We start from the raw sequence: 21,224 nt of genomic DNA, 5'->3' as shown, positions 1-21,224 counted from the left end.
GTGGGTCATCGTATCATGCAACACTGGTGGGTCATCGTATCATGCAACACTGGTGGGTCATCGTATCGTGCAACACTGGTGGGTCATCGTATCATGCAACACAGGTGGGTCATCGTATCGTGCAACACTGGTGGGTCATCGTATCATGCAACACTGGTGGGTCATCGTATCTTGCAACACTGGTGGGTCATCGTATCATGCAACACTGGTGGGTCATCGTAGCTTGCAACACTGGTGGGTCATCGTATCATGCAACACTGGTGGGTCATCGTATCTTGCAACACTGGTGGGTCATCGTATCGTGCAACACTGGTGGGCCATCGTATCATGCAACACTGGTGGGCCATCGTATCGTGCAACACTGATGGGTCATCGTATCGTGCAACACTGGTGGGCTATCGTATCATGCAATACTGGTGGGTCATCGTATCGCGCAACACTGGTGGGTCATCGTATCGTGCAACACTGGTGGGTCATCGTATCATGCAACACAGGTGGGTCATCGTATCGTGCAACACTGGTGGGTCATCGTATCGTGCAACACTGGTGGGCTATCGTATCATGCAATACTGGTGGGTCATCGTATCGCGCAACACTGGTGGGTCATCGTATCGTGCAACACTGGTGGGTCATCGTATCATGCAACACAGGTGGGTCATCGTATCGTGCAACACTGGTGGGTCATCGTATCGTGCAACACTGGTGGGTCATCGTATCGTGCAACACTGGTGGGTCATCGTATCGTGCAACACTGGTGGGTCATCGTATCATGCAACACTGGTGGGTCATCGTATCATGCAACACAGGTGGGTCATCGTATCGTGCAACACTGGTGGGTCATCGTATCGTGCAACACTGGTGGGTCATCGTATCGTGCAACACTGGTGGGTCATCGTATCGTGCAACACTGGTGGGTGTTCTCAACATTGGTACAACCATCGTCTTCATCATTTCTGGTTGATTTCTGGGTTTGGTCGTTTTCTGTTTTCACCGGAGCTGGAGGGGAACTGGTCGACCCATGTTTTCTGTTTGCACTGGAGCTGGAGGGGAACTGGTCGACCCATGTTTTCTGTTTCCACTGGAGCTGGAAGGGGAACTGGTCGACCCATGTTTTCTGTTTCCACTGGAGCTGGAGGGGAACTGGTCGACCCATGTTTTCTGTTTCCACTGGAGCTGGAAGGGGAACTGGTCGACCCATGTTTTCTGTTTCCACTGGAGCTGGAAGGTGAACTGGTCGACCCATGTTTTCTGTTTCCACTGGAGCTGGAGGGGAACTGGTCGACCCATGCTTTCTGTTTCCACTGGAGCTGGAGGGGAACTGGTCGAACCATGTTTTCTGTTTCCACTGGAGCTGGAGGGGAACTGGTCGACCCATGTTTTCTGTTTCCACTGGAACTGGAGGGGAACTGGTCGACCCATGTTTTCTGTTTCCACTGGAGCTGGAGGGGAACTGGTCGACCCATGTTTTCTGTTTCCACTGGAGCTGGAGGGGAACTGGTCGACCCATGTTTTCTGTTTCCACTGGAGCTGGAGGGGAACTGGTCGACCCATGTTTTCTGTTTCCACTGGAGCTGTAGGGGAACTGGTCGACCCATGTTTTCTGTTTCCACTGGAGCTGGAGGGGAACTGGTCGACCCATTAAGGCACTTCGTGTCAACATGTCATCCTGGCGTCGTGTGTTATTATGGCACTGAAGACTTGTGGTGCACACGGGAGGCACCATCACAGAGAACAACCAGTCAGTCATTCCTTGTGTGCTGCTGACGTTGTCATGAAACACCAGTGTTTGGGGTCATGAACTCCACTGTCATGAACACGGCAGGGCGTGTGGAGGGGAGGGGGCGTTCACAGCACAACACAGCCTTGTCCTGTGGACCGTCAGTGTTGCTGTGTTGGCTTCTGGGAACAATGGAATGTGATTTTTTCACCTGATCAACAACACTTGTGACGTTTGATGACCACTGTTGCCAGACGCAAACAATTTTCCGTAGATGTTTTAGACGTGACAGTGGTGGAGAGAGAGAGAGAGAGAGAGAGAGAGAGAGAGAGAGAGAGAGAGAGAGAGAGAGAGAGAGAGAGATCTGAGGAAGTTCTCAAAATTCTTGAACACCTTTCATTCTCGTTGTGGTCCGGATCAGGGTCACACAGCCTTGTACGTTTTGTGGGAATTAGTTTTGCAGTGATGTAGCGTCCAGACCCAGACCCTCAGTGCTGGCCAGGAGCAGGACCGCCCAACTCCCTGACGTAGACCAGTTAACCTCCCTCCTCCCACCTCAGGAGAAACGTCTCTCATGGTGAGGTGGAATACGTCGAAGGTGTTATCCAGAGGGTCTTCGTCTCACGCTTAACAAACACCTAAGTGCTACTTACACATTATGTAAATAAGATCATTATTTACAAAGTTGTCACATGACAATAATGATAATCAGATACTGAGATGCTCTACACCCGGACACCTTTGTCCCCAAAGTCTCCCGTGAAGTACATTACCACACCTTCCTGTGTGTCTCAGATGTGCTCGTGAAGTGGATCCCTCGTCACATGAGCCACGTAACGTGGATCCCTCGTCACATGAGCCACGTAACGTGGACCCCTCGTCACATGCGCCACGTAACGTGGATCCCTCGACACATGCGCCACGTAACGTGGATCCCTCGTCACATGAGCCACGTAACGTGGACCCCTCGTCACATGCGCCACGTAATGTGGATCCCTCGTCACATGAGCCACGTAACGTGGACCCCTCGTCACATGCGCCACGTAATGTGGATCCCTCGTCACATGCGCCACGTAACGTGGATCCCTCGTCACATGCGCCACGTAACGTGGACCCCTCGTCACATGCGCCACGTAACGTGGATCCCTCGTCACATGAGCCACGTAACGTGGATCCCTCGTCACATGAGCCACGTAACGTGGACCCCTCGTCACATGCGCCACGTAACGTGGATCCCTCGACACATGCGCCACGTAACGTGGATCCCTCGTCACATGAGCCACGTAACGTGGATCCCTCGTCACATGCGCCACGTAATGTGGATCCCTCGTCACATGCGCCACGTAACGTGGACCCCTCGTCACATGCGCCACGTAACGTGGATCCCTCGACACATGCGCCACGTAACGTGGATCCCTCGTCACATGAGCCACGTAACGTGGACCCCTCGTCACATGCGCCACGTAACGTGGATCCCTCGACACATGCGCCACGTAACGTGGATCCCTCGTCACATGAGCCACGTAACGTGGACCCCTCGTCACATGAGCCACGTAACGTGGATCCCTCGACACATGCGCCACGTAACGTGGATCCCTCGTCACATGAGCCACGTAACGTGGATCCCTCGTCACATGAGCCACGTAACAAGAGGTAACCTTTTGGGCAACTATGTAACTACCACTATTGTTACTGGCCGAGTGATGACCATTATCTGTGTGGAGCAGAGATGAGGCAGCTGCACATTGGACTTGCCTCTTCTCACATCTCTCGAGATCCCTCCCCTCCACACAGCCTGGCTCACTCTGCCAGAGCAACACAACACTAATAGTACCCCGCCATCATGGTGGTGGGAGCGTCGTAAGAGCTTCCCCCACAGTCGGCCGGCACCGTCTCATAGCGGGTGGTGGTGATCGTCTGGGTGAGGTACTGTGGCACTCGCTGGGTCTGGGTCACCACCTGTTGCTGGACCCGGGTCGAGGTCACCGTCTGGGTGATGTATTGTGGCACCCGCTGGGTCTGGGTCACCGCCTGCTGCTGGAGTCGGGTCGAGGTTACGGTCTGGGTGAGGTACTGTGGCACCCGCTGGGTCTGGGTGATGTACTCTGGCACCCGCTGGGTCTGGGTGACGACATTGTTCTGGAGCTGTGTACTGGTGACTGTCACGGTGATGTACTGGGGGTCCTGCTGGGCTTGGCTGACTACCTGAGTCTGCACCTGGACTGACGTGACGGTGCGGGTGATGTACTCGGGCACCCGCTGGGTCTGGGTGATGTACTGCACCTGGGTGCTGTAGGCGGTCTCTGTCTCGTACTGTAGGGCAAAGAAAAAATGTCTGTTACTGTTTTGAGGGAAAGTAATAGTTAGATTGCCTCATCAAATGTGAGTGAAGGGTTGTTACTTCGTAAAGTGGTTAAGACATCTACGAAAATTCAAGAGGCACTTCTTGCTGCTACAAAGACAAGAGAATAAACCACAACCTGCCAGCGAGACTCTCCTCCCCCCCATACTGCAGGGGAGATCCTCCCTCCTGACCCCCTGGTGGTGAGCCAGGCAACTAGTCCCTCGCAGTTGTGTGTTGTTCCAGCAACTACCCGTCACAAGAGCCGCATTATTTTTGGTTGCTGTGTCACTCGTTCAGTTCGGACATGTCATTAATTCTTTAGTATGACGTCTTCAGCGGATAAACCTGCCTCCCGTGACGACGGGTCCTTGTTAAACCGTCGCTTACTCCCTCAACCAAACCTGTAGTGCGACGCGGTCCTTACCATCACCACCTCGTCGTGTGACATGCACAGAGTCGCACGGCAGGAACAGGGTAATATGACTCTGTTGTTTTGTATAGACTATTATTGTCATTTATTTCCTTACCTCTGGGAGTAACTAGTTAACTAGTTCTTTTATGAGTTACGTGGTCATTGTTGCAGACGTAGTCATGGATGACATTTTCCGCCTTTTCCCACGTCATGCTGCAGCGCCGCTGAAATCAACTTGACGATTTGACTCATTTTGCAGACGAAGTGAGTCTTACTCTCAGGTGTCTGCTGGCGGATGTCATACATACAGAGACTATGTACCGTACACGATGGGCAGGGCTTACGTGCAGCGAGGGAAATGAAGTCTCATCACGCTGTGTGGCAGGAGACCACAAGCTGGCATGGTGGCTGTGTTCAGTATCAACTGTTCCTGACGTACGCACTTCGTTGCCGCTGTAGTGATGTGGGCAGACGTTGTTCCCTGCCTTGTGCTGCGTCAGTAGATCCCGGAGGAACAAGCTGCAGCGAGGCATGTCAGAGACCAGTGTTACACGTGAGTCAGTGGGTGACGTTGTCAAGTCTATGGGCAGGAGGAGGACATTAAGGTCTCGGAATGATTTTACGTCTTGGTTATCAATCTCGTCCAGAGCTTCGATTAATCTGACGAGCGAGTCAACAACCGCTCGGGGTCTGACTTGTGGTGGTCCATCAATAAGTATTTGGTTGTGACGGTGTTTAAGTAGGGGAGTCATGTGAAGGTCTCCCAGGCATTTGTGTTCCCTCTCCTACCGTGGAATACAGGGATCGTGTGGTGGGCATTCCACCTAGTCTGGTTAGTACATAGCGTTTGTGTAGATATATGCAGTGGTCCTCACTGCTTATCCATGTTGCCTCATACAGCGGTGGGGTAACGAGGTTCTCTCGCTTTCCATGAGCTGACCCTGGAGTTGACCCTGTCAACAGTGTAGTTCTCTATGCTGAGCGGACGACAATGGAGACTAACCATTATCTGCGCAACGACAGTGTACTGATCAAACAGCTGGAGCGGCAGAGTAACACAGGAAGAATAGAAATAGCCAGCCTTGCAGGAACCAAGGTTATGAGGTATGCCGCAACACGCTGCCCACACCTAGGCCTCCGTACTAACCTTCATGGTCTCCGGAGGAAGTGATTCACTGTACAGACTTCTTAGCTGGATTCTCTCAATTATTCCTCAGAGAAAATATGTTAAAAATTAACCACATTATCAACGAAAATTATCCCCAAAGAATTACCCAGAAATTGTCTGTACAAAACAAAAGATCAGATCCTGGAAGTGGGAGTCAGAGAAAGATTAAAAAACTATTTTGCATGTGGGAGAATTTTTCTCCAACTGAAATATGATAATGGAATAAAGTCATCCATATAAAAGATGGCAAAGTATAATTATGATTCATAATGACTCGATGTAAACAGTCAGGATCATCAGCACTGGTGTCAGCCACGTAACATATATATCTGAAATTCTTGCTATAATGTGACACAAGCATTTAGACAAAGAGTTCCACATGGGTTATAAGTCAAGCTAACCATGTTGTCTTCTGTGTGGCTCAATGACTTTGAATTATCTTCCCAATATGACACAACGTCAGTTTCTGTAAGAGATCTAACACTGATAAAATCGTGTCTGACAGAATCCTGTGGTGACAGATTAACGAATAGGCTTCTAGGTTTATGGTAATTAGTGTGTAATTCATTTCGGCATCAATGATAGATTATGATTTTCCAGAGATACGACAAACTTCAGCCATACCTGAGTCTGGAACTGGGTCTGGAACTGGGTCTGGTATTGAGTCTCGGTTTGATATTGAGTTTGGACCTGCGATCGTGTGACGGTGACGTACTGGAGTTGGGTGTCCGTGATGTAGGAGGTCTGGGTGAAGTACTGAGCCCGGGTTAAGTACTGCACATCCGTCAACACCTGTGAGGGAGGGACAAGACGCTGCTCATTACTCACCAACGTATGAGGCAGGGAATCTATCTCCTTGATAAAGGAAGAATCTCAAATCAGGTGTGAGGAATGAGTGAAGGAAGGAAGATATGCTGAGTTAAGAGTGAAAGAAGGAAGATATGCGGAGTCAAGAGTAAGGGAAGGAAGATATGCTGAGTTAAGAGTGAGAGAAGGAAGATATGCTGAGTCAAGAGTGAGGGAAGGAAGATATGATGAGTCAAAAGTGAGGGAAGGAAAGATATGCTGAGTTAAGAGTGAGGGAAGGAAGATATGCTGAGTCAAAAGTGAGGGAAGGAAGATATGCTGAGTCAAAAGTGAGAGAAGGAAGATATGCTGAGTCAAGAGTGAAGGAAGGAAGATATGCTGAGTCAAAAGTGAGGGAAGGAAGATATGCTGAGTCAAGAGTGAGGGAAGGAAGATATGCTGTGTCAAGAGTGAAGGAAGGAAGATATGCTGAGTCAAGATTGAGGGAAGGAAGACATGCTGAGTCAAAAGTGAGGGAAGGAAGATATGCTGAGTCAAGACTGAGGGAAGGAAGATATGCTGAGTCAAAAGTGAGGGAAGGAAGATATGCTGAGTCAAGAGTGAAGGAAGGAAGATATGCTGAGTCAAGAGTGAGGGAAGGAAAATATGCTGAGTCAAGACTGAGGGAAGGAAGATATGCAGAGTCAAAAGTGAGGGAAGGAAGATATGCTGAGCCAAGATTGAGGCAAGGAAGATATTCTGAGTCAAGAGTGAGGGAAGGAAGATATGCTGTGTCAAAAGTGAGGGAAGGAAGATATGCTGAGTCAAGAGTGAGGGAAGGAAGATATGATGAGTCAAAAGTGAGGGAAGGAAGATATGCTGAGTCAAGAGTGAGGGAAGGAAGATATGCTGAGCCAAGATTGAGGCAAGGAAGATATTCTGAGTCAAGAGTGAGGGAAGGAAGATATGCTGTGTCAAAAGTGAGGGAAGGAAGATATGCTGAGTCAAGAGTGAGGGAAGGAGGAAATGCTGAGTCAAGAGTGAGGGAAGGAAGATATGCTGAGTCAAGAGTGAGGGAAGGAAGATATGCTGAGTCAAGAGTGAGGGAAGGAGGAAATGCTGAGTCAAGAGTGAGGGAAGGAAGATATTCTGAGTCAAGAGTGAGGGAAGGAAGATATGCTGAGTCAAGAGTGAAGGAAGGAAGATATGCTGAGTCAAGAGTGAGGGAAGGAAGATATGCTGAGTCAAGATTGAGGGAAGGAAGATATGCTGAGTCAAGAGTGAGGGAAGGAGGAAATGCTGAGTCAAGAGTGAGGAAAGGAAGATATGCTGAGTCAAGAGTGAGGGAAGGAAGATATGCTGTGTCAAAAGTGAGGGAAGGAAGATATGCTGAGTCAAGAGTGAGGGAAGGAGGAAATGCTGAGTCAAGAGTGAGGGAAGGAAGATATGCTGAGTCAAGAGTGAGGGAAGGAAGATATGCTGAGTCAAGAGTGAGGGAAGGAGGAAATGCTGAGTCAAGAGTGAGGGAAGGAAGATATTCTGAGTCAAGAGTGAGGGAAGGAAGATATGCTGAGTCAAGAGTGAAGGAAGGAAGATATGCTGAGTCAAGAGTGAGGGAAGGAAGATATGCTGAGTCAAGATTGAGGGAAGGAAGATATGCTGAGTCAAGAGTGAAGGAAGGAAGATATGCTGAGTCAAGAGTGAGGGAAGGAAGATATGCTGAGTCAAGATTGAGGGAAGGAAGATATGCTGCGTCAAGATTGAGGGAAGGAAGATATGCTGCGTCAAGAGGACTGGGCATCTGTCGCACATACCTCAGTTGTCGTCTGGATGACGGGCGGGACGACAGAGGTGACGACCTGGGGCTGGAGGACGGTGGAAGGGTAGTACTGCGTCTGGGTGATCTGGGAGTAGATGGTGGTTGGGAGGGCGCGGGTCCTGGTCTGCACGACGGTGGTGGGGATGAACTGTGTCGTGGTGACGACAGACACACTCGTCTCCGGGTTGCACGACACCACAGGGATGTCGTTGGAGTCGTCGAAAGGGGTTTCGTACAGACCAGAGGGCGTCTGAGGGACGGAGGAAGGGAAGTCCACCTCGGGGAAGAGGTTGTTGCCGCTGAATGTCGGGGCCGGGGCTGGCGGAGGGGGGGCCCCGTACGTGGTGGAGGGGGCGGGTGGGGGAGGCGCTGGTGCTGGGACGGGGGCGTTGCCCTGGGGGTAGAAAACATGTATATGTATAATATGTTTCCTTCTCACAGTAGTGTCTCACGTGCCCTACTGGCCTCCTGCTGTGGGTCGGTCGGCAAGTTGAGGCGACCCAGGGGAGGAAGGCAACACATGAGGTGTTCTAACCAGATCCAGAGACACAACTTATGGACGTAAACACCACAGATATTCCATGATAAATAAGATTTTGTTTTGTGAAGATGTAAGGTACTCATCATGATGGTAAGACAAGCCTTCAGACTCACCTGAGGAAGACCATATTCCTGAGAGAGACCCAAGAGCTGTGACTTGGCCTGGCCCAGGGCAGCCACCACGAACAGGAAGACGAGGTCGGACACCATGACGGAGGGACGCTGCGCTCACTCACTCACTCACTCACCTGCCAACATGTTGATATCATCAGGTCTCCTACGATCGTCCGGTATACCTAACGTTACAAGCGCACAGGGAATGATATCAGGTGGTCCCCTGATACCAGCCACACCATCCTGGGGTCAGGTGGTCGGTCCCCTGATACCAGCCACACCATCCTGGGGTCAGGTGGTCGGTCCCCTGATACCAGCCACACCATCCTGGGGTCAGGTGGTCGGTCCCCTGATACCATGAGCTATCAGCTGCAGTAGAGCAAGGAGGGAAGAATTGCCACGGCTTACTGACATCCACGAGGAAAGTGTGGCTATACTTGCATGAGTCCCCGAACTACCTGACTACGTAGTGAGGCGGGGTGTTAGTGAGTGTCTGTTGATGATAATCTGTTTGTGCAGGACGGAGGAAGAAGCTGAGCGTCCGTGGAGCCTCTTCTCTTTTGAATCTGTTTATGATGGGTATTTGTGTGTTACGGGGAGAGATACGTCACGGGTATGTGGTTACGTATTTGGTCTCTAGATCTTGTGATTACCAGGGTTAGAAGAACAGTCTTGGTTGTTACAACCACCACGCTGAAAAATCTCTAACGCCTTCTTCAGGTATCAGATGTGACCACCAGAACCCTCACTCTGTATGTGGCCTATGTGTTGCCCTGTTTCTTGACCTGGTAGACATAGCATGTCTTAACCTGGTATACATAACACGTCTTAACCTGGTATACATAGTATGTTTTAACCAGACAGTTGCTCCCCAACTTCTGCTTATTCATCGGAGGATGAACACCTGGGTTGGTTGTGGGCCAGCTATCCTGCCCGGGGCTGGAACGTGTGGTTCATCAGGTCAGCAGGCCACAAGGCTGACCCACGTGTGTGAGGGGCTGGGATGTGGCGGGCGACAGGCTTGATGGGTTCAGTAGAGGAACGCGAAGCGCTTTAGTTACTCCTGAAATCTTTATTCACTTTCTCACACAGTCACAGCCGAGGAGGACGGACGTCAGGAGGTTCCCTTAGGCTTTACTGACATACCTTCAGCCCGGGGAGAGAGGGGGAACTGAGCCACAAGTGGGGGACAGATCTCTCGCATGGTAAACAACAAATATGAGCATGATATTCAAAAATAAATAAACATTCACTTACAGACCACGAAAAATGGAAACCAAGAAATTATTTGGTAAACATCATATCAGATTTCTCCCTTCCAGGACGTATAAAATTTTCTCAAAACCACAAAAGAACAGAAAATGAGGAAAATACATCATGCTGAAGAAAGTGTAGATATCGCCTCCTGCCTCTGCAGGTGTCAGTAAAGATGTAACTCTTCTAAACACGTACAGAAAACTCCCTCCGTGTACACCTACCAGTAACATGGTCACATATCCTCACTACAACACTTGCAGCTCGTCAGTAAGAATCTTGAGTCGGGTCAGTTTTCCTCAGAAGAACAGAGCAATAGTCATACTTTCGACCAAAACGTCATACACAAAGTAGATGTTGAGAATACAAATGACTTCCCCGAATCAAGGTGATGATAACATCAGGACCAGACAAACAGTAGCCTCACTTGCATGTGTCTAGCCTTCAGTCGTCACACACAATGTACCGAAAGCAGAGCCAACCACCCGAGGCCAAGCCCCGTAGACTACTCCACGATTTACCCTGACGGCTTCAGGTGCATTGATTCAGTCCACTAACAGCATGTCGCCCCCCATACAGCACTCCACTTGACCTTAGTCTATCTAAAGTCATAACCATCACCTTAATTACTCAAGTGTCTCCTTTCCATCCGCTCAGCTCCTCCTTGGTCTTCCCTTCCTTCTCTTCCCATCACTTCTGACTTGTGGATCCTTTTCAATAATCTCTTTTCACTCATCCTCTCCATATGTCCGGACAAGTTCAGCACACTATAGTCTTCCCTCTCAGTCAAACTATGCTGGGCGCCACGCTGCGATGTTATTTCTCACGTGTCAAACCTGCCTCACGCCACATATCGTTCTCACACATTATATTTCCGGCACATCCACCCTCTCCCTTTTCCTGCTGTCACTGCCCAAGACTCGCATTCATATAACACCATCGGGACTACTGTACCTTGAAACGTACCCATCTTTAACCTTACAGATATAAACCTCTCCTTCCACACACTTCTTTATGTCAGCAAGACCTTGGCCGCCCTGTGACTCACTTCAGCCCCTCTGGTTACAGCTGCTGTCATATAAACTCCCAGACACCTAAAGAACACAACTTTCCCCAACTCATCCTCATATAGACTCACACTTATCCCCCCCCTTTCCCTCTCATCTCCCTAATTAACATCATTATCTTAATCTTGTTCATATGTGTTCTCAGTTTTCTCCTTTTCCATCTCTTCCACTTTCTGACTCGCTTCTGGAGTTTTTCTCTAAAGTTTGCCACCAGAATGGTGTCATCAGCAGACAGCAGCTGATTTGTCTGTCACGACATCCTTCCCACATCCATCTCCAGTATACGGCCCAGAATCCATCACATTTGCCTCCCTCATCACCACGTCCATGAACAGATTAAACAGCCATGGTGACCACAGATCCTTAGCACAGATCGACTCTTACAGGAAACCTTTCTTCTTCGCACGTGAGCCTAACTCACCCCGTGAAGACTCCTCACTGATATAGTGACTTTATGATTACACCATAAATTTTCGGCATCTTTCATAATGTATCTGTCAATCCTGTCATACGCTTTCTTCAGATCCATAAATACGACAAAGTCTTTCTCTTTCTCCAAGTATTTCTCACGCACATTTTTCAAAGAAAACTCCCGATTCATACATTCTGTACCGCTCCTGAAGCCCCACTGCTTCTTAGTAAAATGATTTATGCACGAGACCCCACTCTCCACCAATACTCTCTCATACACCTCACCCTGTACGCTCGACCTCGATGGGTCTAACATTCTTTTCGTTCTCCTTGCTTTAACACAAGGGCACTGAACATAAGCGTCGCCATTCCTCATCTTGAGCCATGCATACGTTTGAACAAACTCGACTTTAAAACTTAAAAGACTTACAAACACCTCGAGATTCTCACCCGTAATTTCACCGAGTCTTGGATGCTTTCCTACAATTCATCTTACACAGATTACACAGCTTCGTCGTTTTCTTTTTAAAATTATGATAATGGAAACTGTGTCCTTGAATGATGAATCAAATATTGCCTCAGAATCTCCCAAAGACGTTAGTTTACCCTTCAGAGGCAAGACAGTCAGTCACTTATAAAGAAGCGAGTAAGTCTGTTCTTTTCCGTATGAATCCCGACTCTGACCCGGGCATCACTGGCCATGACTTGTGTCCTCCAGTAGAGGAACTTGCTCAACACTGTACCCCAGGCAACACATTTACAAGAGTACGACTCATCACCTCTTCCTTATACAAACCAACCCGCCTGCATTTTCCTGGACGTTGTTCATTTACATAACAGGATATGTTGTTAATACTGGGGAGACAGAAAAGGCTTTGTTTTGTTTTTCCATCTTGGCTTGAGCTGCGCAGCGTTTAAGGTGTGGCATGACATCACATCCCGCTCCGGCACTAGCCTTGCCACACTTGGAGGCGGGACATGACCCCTGGCGACGCGTGGGGCGAGCCGTGTTGTGTGTGTGTGTCTGGGAGGGGCCCTGCCAGACGGGGAGGTAGCGCAGTCTGAGACGTTGCTTCCTCTCGCCAATGTAGAAATGTTTCATACAATAAACAGATCCAGCTACTGCCGACAGCACTTAGTGTAGTGTACTAGGAAACACTCGTAAGTGAAGTGTAGAATACATCATAATGATAAGTCATAGCCATATTTAGTTCAGTTAGTTTGTGGTGTACAAAAGAAGTGGATAATCTTTGGAAGAGGTGGACAAGGAGTGAAGACCACTACTCTTCATACTGTTACTGCTGTACTCGTTAGTGACGTTAGTTCAGTCATAGTCGACTAGCTGGTGGTGCCCGAGCCTCGTGAGGATGTGGCTTGTGTAAGGTAAATGCATTCCACTTTAAGGAAAGCCTCTGTATACAAACACTCACCACTGCGTCCGTCATACCATGGGTCAGGACTGCGTGTGGACGGCGTCTGACGCCCATTGCTTGACCCCAGCCTTGGGTCAGGACTGCGTATACACAGTGATAACCATCTGTAATGTGACAGGTTAGCTTCCTATGATGTCCACTGTGTCCGGCTGTGAGTCTTGGATACATTGCTAACTTCTCGAGAATATTTCAGTCAGTCAGACTACCATTTGACATGCTTCCCTCCGGCCACAGGAGGAATGTGTCAAGGACGTGGCCCTCCCATTATTTGGTACACAAAAGAATATGGGAGTATGTTTGCGGCCTCAAACTTGTGCTTGCCTCCACAAGTCAGCACGGGCCCGTCCCCGTTTGGATCTTCAGGGGTTCGAATCCCAGGCACGTCAGGTGGCCTATTCCCAACCCAGGTTTTCGTTCTCCCCTCGTGGCTGGTCGATAAATAGGTATTTAAACTTGAGCTGAAATGGTTTGGACATATGGAGAAAATGAGTGAGGAAAGATTGACAAAGAGGATATATGTGTCAGAGGTGAAGGGAACAAGAAGTGGGAGACCAAATTGGAGGTGCTGTTTCTGTGTTGCGGGGGAGCATCATCAGTAAATAAAGATGATATATACATAATTACAAACATTAATCACACACGATGTTTACCTCAATCTCGCCTGTTTTCCCTTTTTATATTTATTCTGATTATAGGGAAGATTGACACGGCTAACCAGGGGCAATGTAGTGTTGTTCTGTACGCCATGCTAACCTGCCACATGAACCAAGATGGAGTTTTCCTCGTCCACTAACCAGACCCACTGCAGCTTTCACAAGGGAGCCAACCTTAGACCAGTCAAGCGGCAATTTCTGCGTCTGCTGCGGGGCCTGTAATCGTCTCAGATGGTGGAAAGCTGTCTCCCAAACAACAGACTTCCAATCATAGTAATTACATGTAATGTTGTGAGGAGAAATGGGTTCAGCCACGATCATTTAGACTGGTGCATTGGCACGCTCTCGTAAACTGTCTACGTCAGCAGCACTCCACACGGTTCCTGCTGCACCGTAATTAATAACAACAAAATACATCATGTCCGCCTTCACATCCACTGGATTGCAAGTCATGTAAACACTGCATAGCTTGCATCACTTCCTGGAACGTCATCTCTCAGCGTAACGTAACACCATCACCCATGTAAACGTCACCTTTCAGCGTTACGTAACACCATCACCCCTGTAAACGTCATCTCTCAACGTAACGTAACACCGTCACCAATGTAAACGTCACCTCTCAGCGTAACGTAACACCGTCACCCATGTAAACGTCACCTCTCAGCGTTACGCAACACCGTCACCCATGTAAACGTCACCTCTCAGCGTTACGCAACACCGTCACCCATGTAAACGTCACCTCAGCGTTACGTAACACCGTCACCCATGTAAGCGTCACTGCTTCCTCCTTTCATCTCTTACCAGTCATGACCTGGACCTCACTGCAGAGTGCAGGAGGAGGAGGAGGCTCCTGCATCACACTCGCCGCCACTAACTCTCGTCTCTTCTTACATCTTGTTGTTCAATTTGTCTATAAAAACGCCGTCCAGTTCAAGACACGCCATACCCGCCTATCTAACATATTTCAACAGTGCTTCATAACACTTCATCTCGTCTTCCCTTTTTTCTTTGCCGCCGACCACTTCTCTATCCGCTCTCTTCGCTGTCGCCTCCATTTGTCCTCATGTTTTCTTCACAATATCAACCTCATCATAAAACACTTTCAGACACTTTACGAAGGTCATCAATATTCTCTCAGCTCTCGCAAATTTCTCTTGACTTCTTGTAACTTTCTCTCGTACACTTCCCAATCACTTGTCCTCCTTCCTTCCAGATACCGTCTATTAATCATTCTATTCTCTTTCACTTGCTATTCACTTTCCTCACTCCGCTACTCAGTATATTTTCTCATACATCCACCTCTCACATCCGCATTTTCCACATTTCTTCTATACATCTAAACATTGATTCTCTAAATATCTTCCGCTCGTCTTACTTACACTCGCTCTATGTCACTCATCCTTCACCATGTGTCAGCTACTTACGTAATTTTTCTTGGTATCCCAACATTCAGCCACTTTCCAGGCTCTCACACTTCACCACTCATTTCATCCACATAATATTTCCTTTTTTCTAAACTCACCACAAAATTTCACACTCCCCTCCATCAAAATATGATCCGACATGCCACCTGCCAACCCCTCAGCACACATATTAATTAGCAAATTATCCAGTTATACCAGACGACTCCTGATCCTGCTCACCCACTTAATATGTATGAATATTTCTTTTTTTTTTTTTTTGAAAACGTGTTTCCTGGTCACACCTCAACAAGTTTTTCCATTTTCATTCACATTACGGATCCCACATCCCTTCAGTTATACTCCCAAATGCCACATCACCCACCCTTACACTCTGATCTCAGAACAAGGATTCTATCCCCTGCGCGTTAACTCCTGTCATAACTAGGCTCCTTTCATCTTCACTTCTTCCACTACCAGGTGCATGTAAACTAGCAGTCACCACCTCGTAACCTACTGTCATGCTAACCCACATCTGTCCTAACCTTATATCCCAGCACTCGAGGCATCGTCCAGCACCTCCTTCTTCACTTACAGTATTCTACCTTTTGCTCTCGTGGGGCTGAGATAGAGGCGGCGAGCTTAGAGCGTCTGGTTGAGAAGGAGCAGTGTGGCTGCAGGAGAGGTAAAGGGTATGAGGACCAAGTGTTGAGGGGAGCAGTGTGGCTGCAGGTGAAGTAAAGGGTATGAGGACCAAGTGTTGAGGGGAGCAGTGTGGCTGCAGGAGACGTAAAGGGTGTGAGGACCAAGTGTTGAGGGGAGCAGTGTGGCTGCAGGAGACGTAAAGGGTGTGAGGACCAGGTGTTGAGGAGGAGCAGTGTGGCTGCAGGAGACGTAAAGGGTGTGAGGACCAAGTGTTGAGGGGAGCAGTGTGGCTGCAGGAGACGTAAAGGGTGTGAGGACCAGGTGTTGAGGAGGAGTAGTGTGGCTGCAGGAGACGTAAAGGGTGTGAGGACCAGGTGTTGAGGAGGAGCAGTGTGGCTGTAGTAGAGGGTGTGAGGACCAGGTGATGACTCTGAGGAACGTGCGTGAGAGAGAGAAGATGACATCATGAATGTTGAAAGCATACAAGTTAAAAATTGCATGATTGAGAACGTTCAATAGATGGAGCCCCGAGAAGGTAGAAGAGTGATGTATTTGACATCTATGGAAGTGGAGAAAGTGTATGGTCTGGTGTACGGAGATGCCTTATGAAAGCTGTTACGAGCAGGTGGGTTGGGTAGAAAGTTAATAATTACAGAGGAGTTTTTATCGGGAGAGTAATGTATGAGAGCTAGTAGTGATGGAGGAGGGCGACTTATTGCCTGTGTCAAAGATGCATGATATCACCACGACTGTTTCTTATCTATTTTGTTCTTGGACGTAGTGGTGAGGAAGATGAAGCTGTTACGATGATAACCCACGTAGTAGTGTGTGGTACGCTCTCTATCTAATGGCGTCCTAGCTACGTCTACTTGATGCATAGCAGCTGACTGTTGTCTCCCCTGATGATGTGACCATTGCACGAAAGTGCATTTGGGGACTTATCGTGTTTCATTTCCCTCTGGTTAAGAAAGGAATTTAGTTTGATCACCCGCTCAATTGTGATCTTTTTCAATATATATATATATATGTATATATATATATATATATATATATATATATATATATATATATATATATATATATATATATATATATATATATATATATATATATATATTGATAAGCAATATGGCACGGGCTCAAACCTATCCTCTCATGGCATGACCTTTCCGGGCGCAAGAGAAGTATGATATAAGAAAAATGATAAAATTGGTTATGGCTTCTTGGTTGATTATTATAGACCTGACTTCTGAAGATGGGAAGACTGGTAGGAAAATGAAAATAAAGTCATGAGTGAAGAGAACTGCAACAGCTTCTCTGTTTGAGTAAAGGAGGAATTATATCGGTCAATCCTCGTGTGGTTGGTCTCCAACATATCATCTATGGCAGGCAGTTGCCTGGCGCGTGCCATGGCTCCAAATCTTAGTGGGAGGAACCCTCTCACACAGCCAGCTCATAAGAGCAGCGGTGTGACCCCAGATCAGGAAGAAGGATGCAGCATCACGACGGAAAGGAAGGGTTGGTTGATGGTGCGTAGATGAATGCTGGGAAGTGGGTTAGGCAGAAGGCTTATGATCCCACTGTGGCCCAGGGAGACGTGGAGGAAAAGCCACTCTTGTAGCAAGTCAGGCGTGCCCTCAACTCCTTTGTCTCTCACAGCACGACTTATGGCACTGATTTCCTCCTGTATGGTACCCTCTGTCTAGTCTGTCACGGTACCCTCTGTCTAGTCTGTCATGGTACCCTCTGTCTAGTCTGTCACGGTACCCTCTGTCTAGTCTGTTATGGTACCCTCTGTCTAGTCTGTCATGGTACCCTCTGTCTAGTCTGTCATGGTACCCTCTGTCTGCTATCTTACTGCAATGATTTTTTCATTTTCGTACATCATTTGTTTGGCGGCTGTTGCACCTTGCCTAAGTTCCTTTTCGGTACGACACAGTCCCTGTTCCTCTGTTTTTCTCTCATGGTCTTAGCAGTAACTATGAAGAGACACATTTCAAAAGATAGGATTTTCACTTCTTCCTCCAGAATTTGTGAGTACTTTCACTTTCAATCGCCTCCCTATACATCCATTAAGGCCCAGCCTGGATGTGGACCTCTCTCTGTGACTGGAACCTCCAGCATAAGATAATTTTATGTCATGGTCCTCACCGTCTACCCTTGTGGGTCACCAGCTCTCGAACGCTTTATATCACCATAAAACTTTTCAAACATTTTTAAGCATTCAGTCTCCTCTCAGCTTTTTCCAAGAATCAACTTCAAGTATAGAAATTATTATTTTTCATCCGTTCAAACAGATTTGTTGCATAGCTTTATGCCATGGCCTCACTTTCTTCGTCTGTAGTTTTTTAAGAACTATTGACTATTGACATCATCACGCTGGCATAAAGACTTAAAGGGTGTGATCAACTTTCTTTGTGCTCCTCTTTCTTCCACGATAAACAAATGCGTGGCTGGTAACTCATCCCTGTAACTCAGCTCTGTTAATTCTCGGTGTTGTTGCCCTCCTCTGGACCTTCTCTAGTCAGATCTTTCTCCTTCTGTAAATACGGTAAACAAACTTGAGAAACATAATCTAATTTTGGTCTAAAATATGAACAAGACCAATGCTACTCTCACTGAATATTCATCTCTTCATTAACTCGATAGCAATTCTCCTTGACCGTCCTCCCGAGGTGGAACTCTGGCGACAAGTTAGGTACAATGTCGACTCCCAAGTCTCGCACAATGACTCCTGCATCTTATTCTCTGAGAGATAGTTTTCCTTCCCGCCCCATGTGTCCTTCCTCGCTATTTTGCATCTACTCGGGTTGAGTATTGTAGACCATGTATCAGACCAACTTTTGAATTTGCCTAGGTTCCCTTGCAAGTTGATGCAGTTCCTCATGACAGTGGCATCATCAAAAATGTATATTCAGGAAGAGTCGAACCCTCCCGCCATGTCATTTACGTAGATCATTAAATGACGCGAAGACTTAATACTACAGCACCACAGGTGACTCCACCACACTGTGATCCCTAACCTGAATCAAGAAAGTTCCTGTAACATGATTCTTTCTATACACTTCGCAAATATAATTTTCTATCCACTGGAGTCTCCTCTTCTTCCTGCATGAAGAGCCATTGTACCAAACTCTTATTTTGTCCAGCGTCAAACCTTTCTGGCCTTCTAGATATAAACGATCCACCCAACCATCACATCCTCACTGTGTGATCAATGTTTGTGTTACGGGAAGAGAGATTTACACTTGTGTTGCCCCATCACTAACCTTGTATGTATGTACCATATACTAACTCTTATGTGTAAACAACACCGCAGCCTCAGGTGTGTGTGTGTGTGTGTGTGTGTGTGTGTGTGTATTTTCTCTCCGTATTTCTGTAGATGTCTGTTAGTATCCACATTATGATTAAAATTCAAGCAGAAGACTCCGGGTGGCACATGCCACGCTCGACCACAGTGTAAACACTTCCGCGAAGCCACTGACCATGAGCGATGCAAACACGACGTTGTTATGACGGCGTGAGGCGGGGGGGGGGGGTGACGACACACACACACACACACACACACACACACACACATGGCGGAGGTGGGAGGCTATGAATGATTCCTCTTTCAAATACTTTCACCTCAGGAAAACCGGTTTCATCAGACAGCGTACAAAGAGCACCAGGTAGGATCTCCGAGCTCATCAGGCAGCCTGAGGAGTCGGGTTACGCCGGCGGGGAAGCCTCCCGGCAGAGCGGCGGGCGTGACGGGCCGGCAACACTGTACACAACTTTCACTCTCGTGAGGGTGGGAGGAGCCAGCGTCGAGCCTGATCCAGCCAGCCATTGGACGACACCCATGACGTCAGGAGGAAGTCCCTGCCTTATTGGACAGATGAATACCTAAGTCATGTGGCTCCTGCTCTCTGAGTGGCTAAGATGTGTTTCAAAAGGATATCAGCCATAGGCTATTCATAGCCGCGTCCAAGGTACGCTTCTCGTAGCTATTTTAAGTCCTTTCATATATGGCTGGCTATAGGGTTCCCACGCCCCTTTCTGTCGGTACCATAACTTCAAGTAAAAGTTACGAGCAGTTAACGTCCTTAGGGAATAATGGTTACCTGCAGGTACCTGGACCAGTCATCCATAGTTGCGTCTACTTAGTCTTGTGGGGAAACTCATATGGCTAATCTTCACTTGAAGTGGTACACCACAATGGAGTATTCTGGTACACCGCAGGGGAGTATCCTGGTACACCACAGTGGAGTATTCTGGTACCTCACAGTGGAGTATTCTGGTAAACCACAGTGGAGTATTCTGGTAAACCACAGTGGAGTATTCTGGTACACCACAGTGGAGTATTCTGGTAAACCACAGTGGAGTATTCTGGTACCTCACAGTGGAGTATTCTGGTACACCACAGTGGAGTATTCTGGTAAACCACAGTGGAGTATTCTGGTACACCACATTGGAGTATTCTGGTAAACCACAGTGGAGTATTCTGGTATACCACAGTGGAGTATTCTGGTATACCACAGTGGAGTATTCTGGTACCTCACAGTGGAGTGTTTTGGTAGACCACAGTGGAGTATTCTCGTACACGACAGTGGATTAGAGGGGTATACCACAGTGTGGCATTTGGAGGACAATTCCTTCTTTTTCCCTCCAAAATTAAACCCTAAAAACATTCGTACCAAATCTATTTATAATAACCCGGGACCATTTCTTAGGAAAGAGTCTTGGTGACACCGGAAGCCTCTCTCTGACAGGCTCTTGCAACACAAAGCTGCGCTGTTTCCAGTAGCAGGGAAATGTAGTGAGGAGCTGTTTGACGAGCCAGTACACCCAATTATACAGCCTCCCCAAAGTGACTTTTCACTTACGATATAAGCTCAAGCATGGGGAGTCCGGTAACACCTTCCCTGCCACATAGCACTGTTGAGGGCAGACGGCGTCAGCACCACACCCACGCTGTCAGGCAGGAAGCTTACTTGGAGATGCAGCTTAGCTAACACCGGGAGGTGAGGACGACCGCACATCCGGACAAGACTTTCACCGACTTGCTACATCGCATGAAAGAAAGAAGAAAGAAAGAGTGACTAACCTGGCGAGCTGGGGTGTGTTGAGAGCCGCGGGGAGAGAGAGAGAGAGAGAGAGAGAGAGAGAGAGAGAGAGAGAGAGAGAGAGAGAGAGAGAGGAGAGAGAGAGAGAGAGAGAGTTATTTGAGGTGGAGGATGTATGTCAGGTCTCTCCTGATAAATCGTGTGAGTCTGGGCATGAGCGACGGACGTGCAGATCTCGCCCCTGCTGCTGTAGCAGGAACAGACCTGTGTGAGGAGCAGGAGAGAGCAGGTGATCCCTGCAGGCCGCCCGCCTGTGTGGGGATCTTCATCACGGACCACCACACTACACTGTGGGGGGTCCGTGCATGAGGTACGCTGACGAGACGTTGTGATTAAACCATCTCTACATGAAC

General features: G+C 48.1%; 1 protein-coding gene across 1 annotated transcript in view; it reads right to left on the bottom strand.

The window, feature by feature from the left end:
* Positions 1 to 2,018: 2,018 nt before the first annotated feature.
* Positions 2,019 to 21,224, bottom strand: part of LOC139756502 (uncharacterized) — a 28,525-nt gene continuing 9,319 nt past the window's right edge. The window contains exons 2-5 of the mRNA XM_071675949.1: positions 8,901 to 9,034; positions 8,242 to 8,640; positions 6,266 to 6,433; positions 2,019 to 4,030 (exon numbers count right to left, since the gene is read on the bottom strand). Of these exons, the coding sequence (XP_071532050.1) occupies positions 3,542 to 4,030; positions 6,266 to 6,433; positions 8,242 to 8,640; positions 8,901 to 8,996 (1,152 nt within the window). The 5' untranslated portion in view covers positions 8,997 to 9,034 and the 3' untranslated portion in view covers positions 2,019 to 3,541. The remainder of the gene's footprint in view (positions 4,031 to 6,265; positions 6,434 to 8,241; positions 8,641 to 8,900; positions 9,035 to 21,224) is intronic.

This window comes from Panulirus ornatus, chromosome 22, assembly GCF_036320965.1.
Source record: "Panulirus ornatus isolate Po-2019 chromosome 22, ASM3632096v1, whole genome shotgun sequence".
NCBI lineage: Eukaryota > Metazoa > Arthropoda > Malacostraca > Decapoda > Palinuridae > Panulirus > Panulirus ornatus.
The sequence above is the reverse complement of the archived record's forward strand: the minus strand, read 5'-3'. Positions and strand labels throughout refer to the sequence as shown.